The sequence below is a fragment of the Littorina saxatilis genome, linkage group LG1 (assembly GCF_037325665.1).
Source record: "Littorina saxatilis isolate snail1 linkage group LG1, US_GU_Lsax_2.0, whole genome shotgun sequence".
NCBI lineage: Eukaryota > Metazoa > Mollusca > Gastropoda > Littorinimorpha > Littorinidae > Littorina > Littorina saxatilis.
In genome coordinates, this window is record NC_090245.1 from 51,130,401 (window position 1) to 51,148,399 (window position 17,999).

General features: G+C 40.4%; 2 protein-coding genes across 2 annotated transcripts; one reads left to right on the forward strand and one right to left on the reverse strand.

Annotated features, from left to right (window-relative positions):
• Positions 1-1,039: 1,039 nt before the first annotated feature.
• On the forward strand, positions 1,040-9,380 carry LOC138973265 (uncharacterized). Its single transcript, XM_070345991.1, has 19 exons — positions 1,040-1,556; positions 1,750-1,821; positions 1,967-2,095; positions 2,206-2,277; positions 2,421-2,549; positions 2,754-2,810; positions 3,056-3,100; positions 3,401-3,436; positions 3,695-3,817; positions 4,029-4,332; positions 4,639-4,845; positions 5,423-5,498; positions 5,893-5,916; positions 6,198-6,422; positions 6,793-6,863; positions 6,997-7,101; positions 7,252-7,463; positions 7,832-7,996; positions 8,199-9,380. Exons 1-19 carry the CDS (start codon positions 1,234-1,236, stop codon positions 8,446-8,448), a joined length of 2,625 nt encoding a protein of 874 aa, XP_070202092.1. The 5' UTR covers positions 1,040-1,233; the 3' UTR covers positions 8,449-9,380.
• An 865-nt stretch (positions 9,381-10,245) lies between these two features.
• On the reverse strand, positions 10,246-12,164 carry LOC138973276 (uncharacterized). The gene is made up of 5 exons (XM_070345998.1): positions 12,055-12,164; positions 11,561-11,734; positions 11,337-11,427; positions 10,919-11,067; positions 10,246-10,368 (listed from the first exon to the last, which is right to left on the reverse strand). Exons 1-5 carry the CDS (start codon positions 12,147-12,149, stop codon positions 10,362-10,364), a joined length of 516 nt encoding a protein of 171 aa, XP_070202099.1. The 5' UTR covers positions 12,150-12,164; the 3' UTR covers positions 10,246-10,361.
• Between the last annotated feature and the right edge of the window lie 5,835 nt (positions 12,165-17,999).

The following is a 17,999-nucleotide window of genomic DNA, read 5'->3' on the forward strand; positions in this document are numbered from 1 at the left end:
TTCTCAGCCGTACTTATAAAAAAAAGTTGTCATTTTGTCATGTAATATATATTATCTCCTTTCCAAGGGCCAATGGCCTGACGATATAAACCATTGCCTTGCTTTGTCTTTGTCTTCTCCGGCCCCTTCGTCCTCTCTGTCCCGTTCCACCCCCACCCCCCTTCCCCCCCCTCTCTCTCTCTATTTCTTTCTCTCTCAGGCTCTCTTTCTCTCTCTGTGTCTCTCTGTATTGTGTAACATTACGAGTGAGATATATTAGTCTTGGTGATGACAGTCACTCCATTATGTTTCACTCAAGCCGGATGCAGCATCCGTGGGCCGAAAGCAGCATCCGCTTAGATAAAATAGCAACTTTCCTTTTCCTCCTTGTCTTCCCGTCAGGCACGTCAAAAAAAAAGTGTTGCTATTAATCAGCCCTGGAGGAAATGGCTGTATGTGGGTACGTGTGTTGGGTTGGTTGGGGTGCGAATTAAGTGTGTGCGTGTTGTGGTGTGTGTGTTTGTGGATGGATGGGGTTGGTGCATGTGTTCGGGTGTATGATTGTGTGTGCCATGGTGTGTGTGTGTGTGTGTGCAGTGTGTGTGTATGTGTTTGCGTGAGTTAATGAGGTGAGCTTGTGTGATTTTTTTGTCAGTGCAGACAGAGACGAAATTTATTTTTACTGACGGGTTAAGCCTCTTTTTGCTGACAGCAGCTTCCTTAACAAGAGAAAGAAAGCAACCGCAACATCTGCATCTTCTCGTCAGAAGACAAAAGCTAGAATCTGTCTTTTTCAGAGAAGACATTTATTACAGTGTATATATAATATATACATTTGTGTGAGTGTGTGTGTGTGTGTGTGTGTGTGTGTGTGAGTGTGTGTGTGTGTGTGTGTGTGTGTGTGAGAGAGAGAGAGAGAGAGAGAGAGAGAGAGAGAGATAGAAAGAGAGAGATAAAGAGAGAGAGAGAGAGAGAGAGAGAGAGAGAGAGAGAGAGAGAGAGAGAGAGAGAGAGAGAGAGAGAGAGAGAGAGAAGTCTGAATGTTTTAAAGACTCCCATTGAGCTCAACCCATAGGTTTAAGGCTTTTTCAGCTGTTGCAGCGTATAAAAATTAGGTGTTCTACCAACTGGGGCTATTCAAATCTTTGTAGTTTGTCAGAAATCAATAATTGAAGATAGTTTCGAAATAAACCCATACCCTTCGCCGTGATATTTTTAGAACAGTCACGTGACAGTGTATAGCGAGGCGATTCTATGTTTAGAACATTTACCGGAAACGGATTTCCCCTACAAACAAAGATGGCTTCTCAAGATGTGAAAGATCGTCTTCGATCTATGCCTCCAAAAGTATGTTTGCCTCCTACACCACCTGCTGTGCCTGTTGCCAGAGTTGCAAGCACGGCTTCGGCCAAGAAAAAAAAGAAAAAGCTGAGGGAGAAATTGAAAGTTTGTTTGACCAGCCAATTCGAACGATGGGGGGCCCTCCGAGGACAGGTGTTTGCCAAGACACCTCATTTGTTGAAACCTCACAACAGATCAAAAGCAGACACGGAACTTTCTAGAATCCTCATGGACGCGTAAGTATCGTTTAAATTCAATTCAAATTCCTCCTTTGTTCTTGTCATTTGCTTGTTTTGTTTTCTCTTTGAGTACCATGTTTTCAAATAATAATTTACAGTGACAGTGTGACGAACATTCGTTTCAAAACCAAAGTGTTGTTTCCAGTCAATCAGTGCTTTCTTGACTACTGTACTTCTTTTTCTGTTTTAGGTACGAACGAACTCAAGAGGCCGCATTGACTGACCCTCAACCAGGATGTTCTACTTGGGATATTGAAAGCAGGTCAGTGTCAATTGATACATTGTGAAAGTCAGCTTCACACAGAGCTCTGATGTACATTTACCAATTTGCTCAGCTGGGTGTAGTGAATGTAGGAACCGAATTTATTTCAAAGTGCATGGATTTTGTTTTTGTTCTTATTCAACAGAGCTGTGCAGAGACCAGACTTTGCTAAACAGCCTCCGCAGAAAACTTCCACCCCAGGGCAGCTCCTGCAGCAAGCAAAAGTCAGCACCACCCCCGACCTCTCCTCTGTCCCTAGTTCGTCCAAGCCGTGGTAAATGTATTTTGTAAACTGATAATTATAGATGAACATTCGTTTCATTTTTTTTTTCAGTCAATTAGCGCTGTATTGACTTCTGACTTATTTTTATGTTTTACTTTTAGCTATCAACAGATTCAAGAGGCCGCATTGACTGACCCTCAACCAGGATGTTCTACTTGGGATATTGAAAGCAGGTCAGTGTCAATTGATACATTGTGAAAGTCAGCTTTACACAGAGCTCTGATACATTTACCAATTTGCTCAGCTGGGTGTAGTGAATGTAGGAACCGAATTTATTTCAAAGTGCATGGATTTTGTTTTTGTTCTTATTCAACAGAGCTGTGCAGAGACCAGACTTTGCTAAACAGCCTCCGCAGAAAACTTCCACCCCAGGGCAGCTCCTGCAGCAAGCGAAAGTCAGCACCACCCCCGACCTCTCCTCTGTCCCTAGTTCGTCCAAGCCGTGGTAAATATATATATGTACTTTGTAAATTGATACTCATACTCATAGACCGTTTATTGACAGTAAATGGGGTTCACAAAAACTTAAAAAAGAAATGTTGGGAAGATTGGTTTCAGATTTTGTTCAGTTTGTCAGTTTGCTAGTTTCATGCATTTAAACACATTTTAATCAGGTGATGGTCAGAGTTGATTGTTTGACATTTTTCAGTACACCTTTATCAGGTGTGGAGCCATTCGAGGAGGAGCCAGAACTTGAGATTGAAAAGTGAGTGCATTTACTGAACATGGTGCAGTGTTGATTTTGGTTGGCTGGTTACACCGGTTGTATATTGTCTCCCTTGCACAAATAACTGTCTTGTTTAAATCAAAAACCGCTATCTATTTACAAAGTTCTAAATGCTAAACTTTAAATCGTCTCCACAAGTGCCAGTGGGTTCACATTATCGATTGATTCAAGGTGTGTTAAATAGTCAAATCATATTTATAAATAACTTTTTTTTTCAATTATAGGACTGATCAGCCTGCCAAAGAAGGGAAAGGGATGAGGTCAAAACGGTAAGCTTGTCATTGTTTGTTATCTGCATTTGAGTTGAGTTGGCAAACTGTCGGCCAGAGATCAACACCAGCCGGTTACCTCAGTTTACAATGACGGCAGTCATTAGTGTCTACTATTGTTGATTGTTGAGTTGGTTGCTGGTTTAGTTATACCAATTATTACTTCTTGTTTTTTCAAGATAATGAAATGTAATGTCAACAGAAACTGGATACTGTTGAGGGGTGTTTTGATTTACCCAGTACATCTAGTTCTTGTTTGCATGTTTTAATACATTATAATTACCATTTTTATGTTTACAGGCAGAACATTGACCGCTCCTTTGTCAACCCTCTCAAGTAAGTGTAGTATTATTAAAAAAGCTAATTTGTAAAGAACCATGTGAAAATAATAATGATGAAAAACAAGACACACACACAAACAATGAGAATATTCTGATAATAAAGGTCATTTGATGATTTTTTATGTTTTCGGAGATACATGTAGTAGTATTATAGATTGGCACTGCAGGCACATTTTTTCTTGTTTGTCAGTTGACAACTTACATTATTATTTTGAGTGATGCTAACTTTGTTTTCAATGTCTCTCTTGTGCAGCATCACTGTTGAATTCAGTGATTTAACCTGTGATGGTGATTTAGATGGTGATGACAGCGACTTTGATGTCGATGATATCGAGCTGGAATCTCAAGACGCCAGTTTTTTTCTCACCATGGATGTGTATGTTTTGCATTTCTTATTAATGTGTTGCTTTTGTAAGAATAAAACAAATTCTAATCTATTTCATTTGTATGTAATGTATACATGAATTTATACATTTATGTTGTAAAATGATTAAAATGGTTTCATTCTTCTAGGGAAGTCTAATCTACATCAGACTGTATTGCACACTGAATGTTATTATTATTTTTTATTTATTCCTATGTGTCAGGGATGAAAAGTATGCCAAGGAGGCAGACGAGGTGGCCTTTGAGGAGGTGGCGTACGGCCAGCAGGAGGACGAAGAGACAGGTGATGCTGACACTGCGGAGGAGGTGGAGTTAGGACCAGGCATCACCAGGATAGCCACAGCAGACCAGTGCCAGGACATTTGCAACAGCACACTGTGCCTAGCATTTGTCCACCAACTAAAGGCACTGGCTGCTGTGAGCATCAGGAAATGCTCCACTGCTGGGTGTGAGCATGTTCCTGCCGTGAAGGAGGGCTTCACAGGCTCAGCACTGTACCTCAGATGGGTGAGAACATTTTATTTTTTACTCACATGCGAAGCAAAAGTCAGTCTATGTACTCACCTGGTTCATCTGTCCGTCTGGCCGTTCATTCGTTAAAAACTAAAATGTTGAATTTATCTTGGACACTACTAAGTCTAACAGCACTAAATGTGGCATGATGGTTCAGATTTCAGAATGCACTTAGGCTTCATCAACTCATTATGTTTGTACATGTATATGTTCCTAGTAATCCTACTGACAGTGACACATTGAATTTTTATAAAGTCATTTGCATTTTTGTTTTTTTCAAATCTGATCTGTGAATTTCAGGAATGTGTGAAAGGCCATGTGAGCCACACATGGTGTGCCCAGCCCACCCTGCCCAACAAAATTCACTGTGGTGATTTTCTAGTCAGCACATGTATCCTCCTAAGTGGAAATAATTATGCCAAGCTGGCGTTGTGGGCGAAGGTGCTGAACCTGCCCTTTCCTGGTGCTACCTTCCACCAGGCTGTCCAGAAACATTATGTGGTGCAGGTAATTAAAAAACAGTTAAAAAATAATTTATAATGTGTGTGTATAAAATGGAAAGAAAATGGAATTTGGATATTGATAGTTGTGTTGTTTATGTTTGCCTGCCAGTTTGTGTTAATATCTATGCATGTTTGTTTTTACCTGTTTAAATATTGTAAAGCGCTATGAGTAGATTGTCTAGAAACGCGCTATATAAATGTCCATTATTATTATTATTATTATTATTGATCTCTATCTTTATCTCTAGCAAACTCAAAGCGCGGCAAAGGTTGCACTATACAGGCGCCCTACTCACGGCCCAACGGGGATTTGAACCCGGGTTGCTGTATCCCTGGGGAATCGTGTTCACCACAGAACCAACCGGCCACCCTAGTTACAAATGATGTTTAGAAACTAAAAGCAACCCATTCTCGTTATGTATTCAGATGTTTTGTAACAAGTATGGCATTTTTTGTTGTTGTCTAGAACAGTTGACATAGTCTAGTCTGTGAGGCAAAATTCTTGCTTTGTGTGTCCCTCAGTGACTGTCCCAACTCACAAGAATATAGATATATAACTTTGTTTTCCATTTATCATAAAGGCTGTGAAGGACACATGGAAGGACCACCAACGAGCCATCTTCGACTCATTGGCAGAGCAAAATTTGGTTGTTCTGGGTGAGTGTTTGTTGTTCTTTTGTGATTTATGTTTGACCCCTTTGTCACTGTTGTGCCATTTCAGAAATATAATGTATCCAATGCTGTAGACTTAACCCAACCCCACCCCCCACCCCCCCAACCCCACAATAATATTGAAATGAATGTCTAAAATCAACTTTATATTTTCTATTTTATTTCTCAAAAGCAAAACATGATGTGATGCAGGACATAATATTCAATTTTGGACATTGTATCAAGGCGTGCTTGCTTTTGAGAAATAGACTGAAAGAAAAAGTTACATTTTCATGTAACCCACTGAAATTGACTTCCTGTTGTCAAGTGACGGCAGAGCACTTTTTATTGAACATTTATTTTGTTATGTCATTCCATTTTTGTGTGTGTGTGTGTGCAGGAGATGGACGCAATGATTCACCAGGTCAGTACGATTATTGCAGACCTGCATTATTCAATGACCCAATATATACCATGTCCCCAATTTTACATAGTCATTGGAATATTAGAATGTGCTATTTACCATCATGTAGAATGATATAGTCTAGGCGCTTGAGTAATTGGCTTGCCTGTGTTCTCGTAACCATGTTAACAAACAACTGAGCTTAGAAAAGCCTTGCAATTTTGATGTCCGGTCAGAGAATATTGTTTGCAGGTTTCATCATAAATGGTTACTTTTTAATGGTGCATTGAATTTTCAAATAGGTCATTGCGCACAGTACTGCAGCTACACTCTTATGGAGGCTGAGACCACAAAGATTCTCTCTGTCCAGTGTGTGGACAAACGGGAAACACAGCGAAAATCCACGAACATGGAAAGGGTTGGATTTAAGAGGGCACTGGATGAGGTAGTGCTTGAAGGTGAACGGGTGGACACCACTGTTGATGAGGTCGTCACTGATGCCCATGTGGGAATAGCTGCAGATATGAGTATGTTCTGTTTCCTCTTTTCCCCCCTTTGTGTGTGTGTGTGTGATTAACAGTCAATTATATGTTAGCGGTAATTTATTATGCAACATTTATTATCTATACATACATCAGTCCCATCTGGATGGACAGTGCAGTGAGTTAGAATGCTTAATTTCAAGATAATATACCTCTTGCCCACTTTGGGGATACAGTTTAGAGTGTGTCACCATTATTGTCTCTTTAGCAGCTGTTGTTCATTGTATTATGTGTGCATTGCTAAGCCCTTTTCATTTAATTTGGGCTGGTCATTTTAGCAAACATTTTAAAAATGTATGCACCAAATATTTGATATTGCAAATGAATATATTTTGTTCTTTGTTTTGTCAAAAAGAGGCGATCGGAAAAAAACATTCCCTTGATGTGTGGCATGTTGCCAAAAATATTGGCAAGAAGCTAGCCAAGGTACGTATGTTGTAATTGTGTTATAGTTTGATACAATTTTGAAATATTGTGAATGCTTTATTGGTTTTCTCATGTTTTCTTTGGTTTGTTTGTGTGTGTATCTTTACATTTTACATTTGCATTTTCTTCTTAGATTGCTGCAGGCAGTAAAGGTCGCAAGCTGCAAAAGTGGATCCCTTCGATAGTGAACCACTTTTGGTTCTGCTGCCAGAAGGCTGACACCAAGACAAAGTTCATGGTAACCTGTTTGGTCATTGTCTTGTTTGGTTATTTGTACGGTTTCATTTACAAATAATAATAGCACGTCAATCACAATTATGCACTAATTTCAATAGTTTGAAAAAAATCAGGCATGTATAGTTTTCTGAATGTGTCTGTTCCATTCCAGGGTATGTGGCGAGGAGTTTTGCAACATGTTTGCAACATACATTCTTGGGATGCTGGTGCCTGGTGCTGCGACCATGAAGACCTGGGCGGGGAAAGGGAGGATGGGAGGGCCTGGCTTGATCCTCAGGAAGACCGTGCCCTAGTGAAACAGCTCGCCTCTGTGGTCTTAGACCAGACTCTGATCCAGAAAGCAGAGTTGGTCATCACAAACAGGTTAGAAGATTATTATTACTCACTATTGAGGGAGAAATCAGGGAACTGTTTACAGTGTGCATGAAAGGAGATTATGTGGGTGCAACAAGTATGAACTTGTTTGTGTGGTTTTGTAATTACTAATACTCGATGTAAAAATCAGGAGTTGTAGTGCTCATACTGATGTGTGCTGGCCAACATTATACAGTGGAACTCTGTTATAGTGAATATAAGAATTTCGCTGTAACAGGGTTGATTTATATCATACAGTGAGGTAAATAAACAAGAAAACCTATCGCTACAGTATCAGCAGAACATCACTGTAAAATATTTAATGATAAGCGTGTTCACTTCTACCATTATATATAATACTTTCTTTTTACATACAGGAGCACATGCCCCCTGGAGGTGTTTCACCAACATTTGTTGATGTATGCGGGCAAAAGGTTTGCGTACACACCTCCGGTTTATGAAGCCAGGATTCTGTTGGCAGCCATGGACCACAACACTCATGCTGGTCGACCCTTGGCGACTTCAAAGGATGGCAGAAAGAAGTAAGTACATGTATTGAAACACACTCAATGCAATGTTTTTGTTGTTTGTTTTTTTCACAGGCCAAACATGTAAATTCAGGCTTCAAGTTCTAGATGTATGATCATGTCCTTGGCATGTTTAGTTATATTATGACATTCAAGGCCATTACAAGGGTTAGTGTCAAGCATTTTAGTCATAATTGTTCTTGTTCTATGTTGATAGGTATCACAGATGCTTCAATAAGAAAACCGGCCGCTGGTCGGTATTCCCTGTGAAGGTCCCAAAGACCTACCACCACATTCCAGCCCTGAAGCTGCGAATCATGGAGATGAGACTACAAGACCCGTTGCCACTGCACAGGAAAAAACCTCTGGCACAAGAGGACCCAAGGAGACTGTCAACACACCTGGCAGCAACCTCCCCACCTCCAACTAGTGAACTTGTTGCACAGAAAAAATCTCGTTTTACCTGAATGACGGTAGCAGTTGAGCTGGTAGTAGCCCAAAAGGAGGCAGAACATAAGGAAAGAGTGTCAAGTGGGATAATTATTACCTCCCTTTTTGTCTGCGGTTCTGTTACAGTTGTTTTTGACATGTGGAGAGGTACAACAATATGACACCAGTGGACTTTTGAAAGGCCCTTTTCAAGACAGCAATGTTTGTATGTGTGGGTAACCAGTAAAAATGCATAGACCCGCATAGTTCTATGGCATGGCTGTGTTTAGTTTTTTAATTTAATCTGCTGCCTTATCATGGACCCTAAATTGCGCTATTTCACCAATATAGATGGGAGGCTCTTGTATACATTGGCGAATAATGATTTTAATAATAACTTTGAAAAATAGTAATAACTTTGTGATTATACATTGGCAGACTAAATTTGCAAGAAAAGCATTTATCAATAGTTTCCAAAGCTGTATCATTTTAGTTGAGACTGTGTTGTATGATTTTCACTTCAAATTGATATCAATTGCCTTAGACTACATTTTGCTTCACAGGCTAGATTCAGGCGGCATAGAATGGCTGCAGGCACAAGAAACTCACATTGCAACACATATTATAATTGAGCATGTTGGAATGTTCGGCTGAAAATGTACCTCCCATTATAATTAAAGGAATGTCAGCGACAACCCACCTCTCAATGCAGGGACTGAGGGAGTGGTTGTGACATGGTGATCATGTTTTTTTTTTCTTTTCTTGTTTAGTTGAAAATATTGCTTGTGTACAATAATTGTTTATTCATGATACTAATGTGTGTGCGAGAGAGACTGAGGGTTTGTACAACATGTGTTAGTATATTCTTATTATGTGTGGCTGCAAGCGTGACTTAGCATATCTGTTTAGTTGGCTTTTGTACATGTTTACCTGGAAACAATATGAGAATAATGGTGGTAACGATACTTGATATTTGTCTGTCTGTTCATTTGTTTTTATGAGTGCGTTGTGGTGTGGTAATTGTGCAACAGTATGTCTGCTGAAAGAAAAGAAAAAAACAAAAAACAAAGACAGAAACTGTTTGTTGTCTGCAGATAAAGGGATGTACACCACTTTGAAAATGACTAAAGACTATTGTGTGTTTGTTGTGTGATATAAATTTAAAAACAATAACATCATGTTTCTTTTTCTGAACCCATTACAAAAAGTGGAAGTGATTCAGATTCTGTATTCAGAATTACACAATTTCAAAATCTGACAGCATAATTTACATGATATGACATTGTGTCACTGCTGGCACATGAACTTGTTTTGTTGTTGGTCAAATATACATTTATTAAAATTAACTTGTGGAGTCATACTAGTACATACAAAGTAAATGAACACAAACTTGTACAAAACAAACAGCTCAGCTGAAGAAACCATTTTAACATAATTTTCTAGTCAACCAAAATAACATTCTCATTTTCAAGACAAAATGTTTCTGTAATATTTTTCTTGCACTCAAAAAGTAATGTGTGCAAAAACCCATGGAAACAATCAAACAGCTGTTACAACCATACAGAGAGGCAATTAAAAATTTGAAAACTAAAAGTCAAACATGTCCAAGTCCTCAGGACATTTTGGTGCTTGAGGAAGAGACAGACGAAAAATATCCCTCCATGTTGTGTGTCGGTATTCAAGAGCAATTACCCCATCTACTGCAAGCGCGCTGGAATGTATCCTGTATAAACATTGTTGGGACTGGGGTAAGTATCCCGAATGGCCCACACACAACATGAAGGGATAGCCCTCCTGTTACCAGCCCCCAAACGACCATGCTGCCAGAAAACAAACTGGCGATAGGCAGCATGGCGATTGGAGGCGGCTTCGCCTCCCTCTTCCGCAAACACCAAAATGTCCACCCGCTGCCTCCTGCTCAGGTGTAGCACGAACGGATGTAAAATGATGTTCATCTCCTGCAAAAGAAAAAAGAAATAATAATTGTAATCATCAAAGTAACAACACATCACATTGACCCGGGTTCGAATCCCTGTTGGGCCTTGAGTGGGGCGCCTGGTAAAGTGCGACCTTTGCCGCGCTTTTAGTTTCCTACACAGCAAAGATAAAGCGCGTTGTAAATATCCAAATTTCATTTTTTTTCAAATACAAAAATAAGAAATACAAAAATAAATAAATAATAATAATTGGACTCCAAGGACTACATACCAATGTGAACTTCAAGGGAAGAGGAAAGTCGTTCACTAAAAGAAATTTGCTATTACAGTTTAGATTTTTGTCTAACAGAGAGAACCCAAGGGGGAAAAAAACCCTCTTCATTATAAGTGGAAAATCACAATAATAGAGTCCACTATAGTATGAGTACTAGCAGGTTCCACTGTATATCATTACATACAACTATATTACCCTGCACAAGTACACAATCTGACCATGACTGTGTTTATCTTTTTTTTCATGTAAATATTTTTTTAATAAATACTTTTTTATATAAAAAATGGGCATACGTACAGGCATTCTTGATATGCACTGAGTGCGGCGCTGGCAGCAGATCCGTTCTGCAGGTGTGGGCATGTGCCGACAATGTCGGCACACACACCAGTCCGGCCAGGCTGCATGGTCTGGTGATGGTGCAGGTGTTGGCACAGACGACTGATCGGCTGTTTTCAACAGAAAGCATTTTTATTTCTTAATTTATGATACATATTTTATGATTACCAATGTCAAAGTAAAAAAAATCAATAATGCACCATGGATGTAAATATATTTTTTTTGTTTTGTTTTTTGTATACAACAACAACAAAACCATTGAAAAAATACTTTCAGCAGAATGCAGAAACAAAATACTACATAGAGAGCTCACACAAAATACCACAATAATGACAAGAGCAAACTTATATCAGAACACCATAAAGCAGAAGTTACTTACCAAGCATGTCAAAAACAAGACCTGGTTGTGCAACAGCCAGGTCGAGGGCCAGTTGTCGCAGTTGTGCAATATCCAGCTGTTGGATCTGAGTCTGTAATAATGTAAAGACAACAAACATGTTTTAAAATGAAACATGTGTGCTGTTATCATTATCTGTGTATACATGCGAAAGACTTTGCTATTCATATCTCCTCATAATAATGTCAAATTAATTAAAAACACACCTGCAAGTTATTCCTGTGCTGCTGCGCAGTGGGGATGCCGGCCACATCCCACCTCCCTCGACCACCTCTCCCCCTGCCACTTGAAGAGCCCCGCTGCTGTGCTGTCGCCCCTCGTCCTCCTCTCCTCCTTCCTCTCCCCCTGTCTCCTCCTCTTTCGTTACTTGTGGAACATGTCTGAAAACAGCATTAATAAAACATTTGTGTCTTCAACATGAAGAACTAATTTACATCTAATGGTAACTTCTCCAATTCTCTCATCTATGTGTGCCAAACTAGCACATTTTCTCCTCAAACTATAGCGAAACCTGTGGTATCCAACAACGAAGGGGCCCAGACAAAAAGAGTTGGATACCACAGGTAGTTGGATACCACAGGTCAGATTCAGACTAAGTAATACGTATTTGGGTAATTCCCCAGTTGTATATCACAGGGTATTTGGATAAGACCAGTATGGATACCACAGATTTCACTGTAATGTACACATGAAAACACACCTGATCTTGTTCTTGAGGCTGACCACCTCCTCTTCCCCCTCCCCTTCCTCTCCTCCTCCCTCTCCCTCTGTGGGGTGCAGGCGAGTCTGTTTCATGATCACTCCGGCTTGTCTGAAATCAACAATAATAAAATAGTTGTATCTTCAGCATGTAGAACTAATTTTCATATAATTAATTGTAAGCTCTTCAGTCTCATCTATTAGAGCCAAAATAGCAAATGTTCTCAAACTAATGGACATGAAAACACACCTGATCTTGTTCTTGAGGCTGACCACCTCCTCTTCCCCCTCCCCTTCCTCTCCTCCTTCCTCTCCCTCTGTGGGGTGCAGGCGAGTCTGTTTCATGATCACTCCGGCTTGTCTGAAATCAACAATAATAAAATAGTTGTATCTTCAGCATGTAGAACTAATTTTCATATAATTAATTGTAAGCTCTTCAGTCTCATCTATTAGAGCCAAAATAGCAAATGTTCTCAAAGTAATGGACATGAAAACACACCTGATCTTGTTCTTGAGGCTGACCACCTCCTCTTCCCCCTCCCCTTCCTCTCCTCCTTCCTCTCCCTCTGTGGGGTGCAGGTGAGTCTGTTTCATGATCACTCCGGCTTGTCTGAAATCAACAATAATAAATTAGTTGTATCTTCAGCATGTAGAAATACATCTGGTAAGCTCTCCACTCTTTTTGTCATCTGTGAGTGCCAAACCAGTTTTTACTAGCAAATTTTCTCATCAAACTAATGTATATGAGAACACACCTGGGGGTATGGGTGGGGTTATGAGAGAAATACTTAGGTTAGGACTGCTAGACAGTCAAAGTCTTCTTCTGTCACATTCTTTGCACATGATTCTAGAGGGAGCAAAGAGGGAAGGAGGGCATCATCCATCAAACAAGTGATGACCAAGGAATAATAGAAAATTAAAAACCAACCGAGTACTTTATGCTGTTTACATGTTCTGAGCAAAAGTCCACAAGTACATTGAATGATTGATGTAGTGCTACAGGGATTACGACAGATCTAGAAGCAACCCATCGAAAGCAAAAAGAAGCTAAGAGGCATACAGCCTATGCTCCAAAGTTCATGAAGGCTGTTACCCTTTATAATTATCAAGATCTACGAGTATGCTTACTCTTACCGTCAAACTCAGAAAATGCGAGTGGGGCGGTTTTTGCGGTAGTGACATGAATGACTCTCACTCTGTCACTCTCATGTCGACAGATTGCTTCCAGTTCTTCTTCTTCTTGATAATGTAGAACACTTTTGGATCCCAAATCTAAATAGACTTAAGTTAGGGGCGAAAAGTTATTGCACGGCCTTTGAAACTTACCGATGGCGACGACATAGTGATGTTGTACTTGTCAATTGATAGCGGCAGTAGTGGCGGAAGTAGGGAGTTCCCTTGACTTCCGGTGACGATTACGCCAAAGGCCTTGTTGAATAATGTTTAGGCCTACGAATTCTTTTTCTCGAAAATATCGTACCAACAATTTTTTTCTGTGTTCGAATACTGTAGCCAATCCTCCTTCTATCAACTTTAAAGGACGTTTATGAGATTATTTGTACAAGTGACCAAAATGAATTAATTATTGAGCTACAGCCACATGTGTTACTTTAATGAGCAGGCCTTGGGCCCTTTTCATGGAGATGAGCACATCTCAAGCACCAGCATACAAATGCACATAGTAAATAACAAGTCGCGTAAGGCGAAAATACAACATTTAGTTAAGCTGTCGAACTCACAGAATGAAACTGAACGCACTGCAATTTTTCAGCAAGAAACAGAATACGATAATTGCGTTGTATTAAAATTAACAAAAGAGCTGCTGGGGTTAGAGAGTGATGTATTACTGCTAGGGACATATCTACCACCAGCCAACTCTGCCTATTACAACGAAACTGAAATTTCAAATGGTGTGTCTATTATGGAAGAGTGTATTTTGGATCTTATAGAAAACGTTGGTGATTTGCCCTTTATTTTGTTTGGAGATTTGAATGCAAGAACATGTTCTCGGAATGCACGTGAAATACAGTGTTTTTATGATGCAGATTACTTCAGTGTCTTCCCGTCACAGAACACTGAAGTCGAGGAAGGAGACGATTGTTTTGAAGAATGCGTGCGTGTGTCGAAAGATAAAGAGGAAAATGCCTTTGGTAAATATTTGTTGAATGTTTGTGAGTAATTTGACTTTGTTATTGTGAACGGTATGCAGGATGTTCTTGTTTTTACATTTTGTCAAGTTTTGACTAAATGTTTTAACATTGAGGGGGAATCGAGACGAGGGTCGTGGTGTGTGTGTGTGTGTGTGTGTGTGTGTGTGTGTGTGTGTGTGTGTGTGTGTCTGTGCGTGTGTGTGTGTAGAACGATTCAGACTAAACTACTGGACCGATCTTTATGAAATTTTACATGAGAGTTCCTGGGAATGATATCCCCGGACTTTTTTCATTTTTTCGATAAATACACACACACACACACCACGACCCTCGTCTCGATTCCCCCTCAATGTTAAAACATTTAGTCAAAACTTGACAAAATGTAAAAACAAGAACATCCTGCATACCGTTCACAATAACAAAGTCAAATTACTCACAAACATTCAACAAATATTTACCAAAGGCATTTTCCTCTTTATCTTTCGACACACGCACGCATTCTTCAAAACAATCGTCTCCTTCCTCGACTTCAGTGTTCTGTGACGGGAAGACACTGAAGTAATCTGCATCATAAAAACACTGTATTTCACGTGCATTCCGAGAACATGTTCTTGCATTCAAATCTCCAAACAAAATAAAGGGCAAATCACCAACGTTTTCTATAAGATCCAAAATACACTCTTCCATAATAGACACACCATTTGAAATTTCAGTTTCGTTGTAATAGGCAGAGTTGGCTGGTGGTAGATATGTCCCTAGCAGTAATACATCACTCTCTAACCCCAGCAGCTCTTTTGTTAATTTTAATACAACGCAATTATCGTATTCTGTTTCTACTCTTTCGACGAAATGGCTAATTTCTTTTTTAACCAACAAAGCTCAGGGGCGGATCAGTTCATTTTATGGGGGGGGGGGGGGGGGTTTCCAAAAGTATATTGTGAAGATATGGGTGTGAAGGCGCGAAGCGCCTAGCTTGCTTGGGGGGTCCGGGGGCATGCCTCCCCGGAAAATGTTGAAAAAAAGGATGCAAAATGGTGCAATCTGGTGCATTCTGAGGATGATCATTACCAGTTTCAGGCAGCAGATTTTGTCACTGATTAATACCCCAAAAATATTTTTATTTTTGGGCTGGGGGGGGGGGGGGTTCCGGAAACCCCAGAACCCCCCCCCCCCTCGTCCGCCCCTGAAGCTACACCACCGGAGAGACGCCCAGTGACTGCGTCTCAAACTTTTAAACTTGGAGAAAGAAACACATCATATAACGGAAAAATCAAGGACGGAAAGGTAACTGAAAACGTTTCAACTAGCAAGACAATATCAAACTTCTCAAATCAATGTAGGCTCTTATTTCACAGTCATAAACATTTCTCAACCCTTCAATATTATATGTCATAAACTTAACAATCCGTCGAGTAATGTCACAGTTGGCCCGGCCTACCCCTCATTCATTAGAGAGAGATAGAAAGAGAGAGAGAGAGAGAGAGAGAGAGAGAGAGAGAGAGAGAGAGAGAGAGAGAGAGAGAGAAATAAGAAAGGGGTGAGGGAGGGTGGGTAGAAAGTATGATCATATATTATTTTCTACTCACGAAATTAGCATACAGTTGCTGAAAACAGCATCCGTAGCAGACTGGGCATGCTCTCTCAGCAATTGAAACTGACTTCTTTTGTATTTTTGACCCACCCGTATAAAGGAAATGGTTGGAATCTTTCTTTGCCCGGAAAGCAGCAAGGCATGGCAGAGTTTTATAAAACGTAAATGCAGAGAGAAGACTGACCAGCGTCGTTCTGTCAGCTGACTTAGAAGTTGAAACAATCTCTCGTTTTTGCTCGCACTTTAAAAGACAATAGACTGCAGTTGTTTACTGGCGACAAAAACCGCTTCTCTGATGCTCAGATAACACACAAACGCAGGAACAGACTCACAGGTACACACGCACACAGACGCACAAACTTAACAGAATTTGACACATTTCCTAATGAAAGAGACGTTTCTTCCCTGGAATGTTGACCGTTTTGTAACCCCCACTCCCCTCTCCTCCGATCCACCCAAGGTTTTACAAAGGATAAGAGCGTGGTTGCAGCCATGGACACAATTATTGACTCATACCAACATTTCTAGCTCGACTGCTTACAGTGCAGAATACTAATGTTTGGCTGAATTAATTGCAGACTGAACTGGCACGCTTTTTATCGCTGTGAGTGACGTGCCAGTTCAGTCTGCTGCGCTGGACTGGGTTTTGATGTTGGAAGACCTGTTTTTGGTAATTGTTGTTTGGCGTTCACATTTCCATACCACACAAGCGCGTTGTTGCTTTTGTACCAAAATTGATCCCCAATTGTAATATTCATTTGTGTTGAAGTGTGCAAAATGCTGAATTTTTGCAACCATACTGTAAAAAGTTATTACAATTTAATCAAACTTTTCTGAAAAGGACGGTCCCAAGCCCGGCTGAAAAAGGAGGAGGGTTGGGCGTGGGGTTAGCACCCCCTCCCTGTAAAAAAGACTTCGCTACAGAAACGTCAACAACATTGTTGGCGGCCCATACCCTGACAGGAGTGACGGGCATTGAGTGAGTTGAGTTTCTGAAAAGTTCCAGTTCTTCCCAAAAACTCATCAATACGCCATGATATTTTACACACTGTTTAGAAATTGTGTTATCAATACTCATGTCAAATTTTAAAACAATACAATGAGCCATGCTAAAACAACAGGGTTTTTACCCACATAGCCCACAAGAAATGACGCCAAAACAGGCCTTTTACGGCTTCTGACGAGGCTGACACCTGTCTTCTTTAAAATGGCAAAACAACACTGCTAGGCACAACAGCTGAACTAAATCAATTTGTATGAGTAGAAAATGAGCTGTTCTTCAATTTGAGATGAAAAACGGGGTCACTCTTGCTTATTTTGTTTTTTTGTGTATTTTAGTGTCTGCAAATTTGCTTTTGCGAATTTGATTTTGGGGGGTGTCCTAGGTCTCCGGTACACTGCATAAAAACTGATTGATGAAAAGTAAAACTCTTTGTTTCAAACGGTAAGGGAATGAATTACCTTTCTGGCAATATACTTGGCTTTACTATATCTGGCCGCATCACAAAGTTCTACAGCTAAATGTATGTGTTTAGTTTTTATATGACGATAAGTGTAGAAGCAAATTCATTTCTCGGCGAACCAAGGATGAGATTGTCAACTCAATCTAAAAGTACTCTCAAACTCGCGACTGGAGAGTACAGTCTTTTCAAGCCGTGTTTTTGGTTACACAATGGTCTTTCGTCTATTTATGAGTCAGTGTGTCACGTCCTGGTTTCCTCAATATACTAACAATTGCCTATACCTCGCCCCCCTTTTAGGTCTTAAATTAATAGTACAGATCCTTGGAATCTTATACTTGGGGCTATTTCTCCCCCCCCCTCCCGTTTTTTTTAAACCCATTTCTGAGTGCACGTGTCGAGCAGTGTACGTGCCTCTGGCTTGAGGCTGGCTTAAAGACACAGTCCTTCTGCTGTACATGTACACAGGGCGGGGATGTAGCTCAGTCGGTAGCGCGCTGAATTTGTATCCAGTTGGCCGCTGTCAGCGTGAGTTCGTCCCCACGTTCGGCGAGAGATTTATTTCTCAGAGTCAACTTTGTGTGCAGACTCTCCTCGGTGTCCGAACACCCCCGTGTGTACACGCAAGCACAAGACCAAGTGGGCACGAAAAAGATCCTGTAATCCATGTCTGAGTTCGGTGGGTTATAGAAACACGAAAATACCTAGCATGCTTCCTCCGAAAGCGGCGTATGGCTGCCAAAAT

Coding starts and splice junctions, on each gene's coding strand:
- LOC138973265 (XM_070345991.1), top strand. CDS start 1,234: ATGTTTAGAACATTTACCGGAAACGGATTTCCCCTACAAACAAAGATG. Junction 1,822..1,966: donor ACTTGGGATATTGAAAGCAG/GTCAGTGTCAAT, acceptor CTTATTCAACAG/AGCTGTGCAGAGACCAGACT. Junction 2,811..3,055: donor CCAGAACTTGAGATTGAAAA/GTGAGTGCATTT, acceptor TTTCAATTATAG/GACTGATCAGCCTGCCAAAG.
- LOC138973276 (XM_070345998.1), bottom strand. CDS start 12,149: ATGAAACAGACTCGCCTGCACCCCACAGAGGGAGAGGGAGGAGGAGAG. Junction 11,735..12,054: donor AGCCTCAAGAACAAGATCAG/GTGTGTTTTCAT, acceptor TGCTGTTTTCAG/ACATGTTCCACAAGTAACGA. Junction 11,428..11,560: donor AGCACAGGAATAACTTGCAG/GTGTGTTTTTAA, acceptor ACATTATTACAG/ACTCAGATCCAACAGCTGGA.